This window comes from Pyxicephalus adspersus, chromosome 4 (assembly GCF_032062135.1).
Source record: "Pyxicephalus adspersus chromosome 4, UCB_Pads_2.0, whole genome shotgun sequence".
NCBI classification, from domain to species: domain Eukaryota; kingdom Metazoa; phylum Chordata; class Amphibia; order Anura; family Pyxicephalidae; genus Pyxicephalus; species Pyxicephalus adspersus.
This window is the reverse complement of record NC_092861.1, coordinates 3,454,162-3,456,530: the sequence shown is the minus strand read 5'-3', so window position 1 is coordinate 3,456,530 and position 2,369 is coordinate 3,454,162. Positions and strand designations below refer to the sequence as shown.

The 2,369-nt window shown below is 48.0% G+C and overlaps 1 protein-coding gene across 1 annotated transcript in view; it reads right to left on the bottom strand.

Annotated features, from left to right (window-relative positions):
- Positions 1-640, bottom strand: part of MTMR9 (myotubularin related protein 9) — a gene marked incomplete in the record, with an annotated part of 16,851 nt that extends 16,211 nt beyond the window's left edge. Inside the window, 1 exon segment of the mRNA XM_072409155.1 lies at positions 343-640. Coding sequence (XP_072265256.1) covers positions 343-524 — 182 coding nt within the window.
- Positions 641-2,369: the final 1,729 nt, after the last annotated feature.

Below are 2,369 nucleotides of genomic sequence, written 5' to 3'. Positions count from 1 at the left end.
ACATGCGCCGCAGAAAAGCGTACGTATAGCAGGACATGCGCCGCAGAAAAGCGTACGTATAGCAGGACATGCGCCGCAGAAAAGCGTACGTATAGTAAGACATGCGCTGCATTGCAGCTCCTATTGGGGGATGGGCTTGTTCTTATTCTGGTGCCATGGCAATGGGAACAAAACCAAGGACCCAGTATGTACAGGGACTAAATAACATTAAATAGGGAATTGGAGACGCGTGTTTTGGGGTTAATGGGCCCTTAGGAACCTAGTAGATGGAACCAAAAGGGGCCACAGATATCTGCAGGTGGAATAAGCCCCCTGGAATGAGCCCCAGCATGCAGCCATCACCTCTTCTCTATGGAGTCGATATTGGAGTGCAGCAGCCATAACTCCTCACTGTTGTCTTGTCTGGAGCTCAGGATCAGATGGTGACCCGTCAGGCACAGGGTTCCGCCCACTGGCGGGTGAAAGGGCCGGTGCAGGACTACCTTGTCCACCCGAGGGGTCTTAATAAGCTCTGCGAACTCCATAGCGGTCACCGGCTTAGTTTCCTCACAGACCTGTCATCACCGGTACCGGGGAGAAGCCTTCACCGAGCTACCCGCACTGCGCATGCGCCGCCTCTCCCAGCATCCGAGCGCGATCCCGTGACAAGAGCGTGAGTCTCACGCACTGCGCGGACGCTCTCACGGCTAGCATCGATGGAGCCTATTGCGCAGGCGTGAAATTTCTACACACGCGCTTCTGCCCTGTCCCGTGGTTAATTACTCTGGCTCTTTGAAAAATATCGCTGTTTAGTGGCGATGGTCATTATTTTTGGGGTACCGAAACTCTTATTGGGTTTTTATTCGGTTTCTGTGGTTATTTCAGTTTGCAAATAGACAGCAGGTGATGCCCGTCTGTCATTGATTTTGCCGGCAGGTGGCGCTGCTGTCCAGGTTGTGTTGTCATGTGACGTCATATGCGGGCTAGGAGGGCTCCAAGTCTGAAGTAATAGGAGCAAGCAAAGCAAGTTTGGGGGGCTCAATACAGATCTGAGCCTATTATGCGGAGGCGAAGCAATGATTGGGATTGTTTTTGGTTACTGTTCATTGTTTACATTTAGAAACTGATGGTCACCATGGCGTTTGCCACTTTGATAATGGTGGATGCCCTGGATCTTTTGTAATCGCAGCCACAATTGAAACCAATGGGCCCCGACCACCATCTTAAAATATGGTGACCAGTCACTCCATTTAAGTAAATCGAGCCGATTGGCAATTTTGGTTAATTACAGTATGGCGGACAAAGAACTGATCACCAACCTAAAAAAACCTTCCATGTTATTACTGGGGTTGTAAATTTGTCAATTTGTTATCCAACCTTTGGCCCAATGTCATGTCTGGCGTACTGATCACATGATCAGGAAGCACTCTAATTGGGTTCTGGTATGTGATGGGCTTCCAGAGACCCCAGAGGCTACCACCACCACCAGCACCAGGGTTACTTTCTTTCAGTATTGCTCCCTCCAACCTCCTACATCTTCACAATGAATTTCTGCGCATTAAAGACGGTCCTGAAGCCTCCTGTGATTTGTGATGTAATATACCAGATAGACAATATTGTTCCACCAAAGACATCCATCAACAGGAAGTTGGTCAGCAACATCAGTTTCAAATGGCAAGATGGCCGTAGAGCATGGAAGATGAATCAGAAGGATAGAAGATGACACCTCATTCCTAAAGGTAGCAATCAGCTGCCCCAAGTGGTGACATTGGTTCCCAATTCCAAGATGGTGGTGTAGGATGGATCGTGCATCAGGAGGACAAAAGTTGAGAAGACAACATGACAACAACAACCATGAACATTACGAGGCCCTTTTTTAAGCTGGTGATCTCCATGAGCGCCAGCAAAGTCCTATTATTATTTTTGCACAGTATTTATATAGCGCCATCATATTACGCAGTGCTGTACAAAGTCGATCGTCGTGTCACTAACTGTCCCTTAAAGGAGCTCACAATCTAATGTCCCTACCTGTCACGGTCCCTTCCGTGACTAAGGATCTGTGAGACAAGCTGCACGTGGGGTTGTCTGACAGTCTCTTTGTTTTTGCTTGTTTCCGTGTTGTTGTTTGTAATGACTACGCCCCTTGTATCAGCTGCAGCTGGTGGTCATTACTGCTCCTCCATTTAGTCTGGCCTCACACTTCATGCTTTGCGGTTGATATTCACTTCTGGGATGTGAAGAGCTGGTGTGTTGTCCTCTCCAGAGTTCCTGCTCTTCTATTTGCTAATTAAGATAAGTTGAACTACTTTTGGTGTTTTGTTGTTCTTTTGTTGTTACTAGGCCTCAGGGAGACACCGGTTCTTTCATCAGGGAAGGAACCAGTAGTCTCA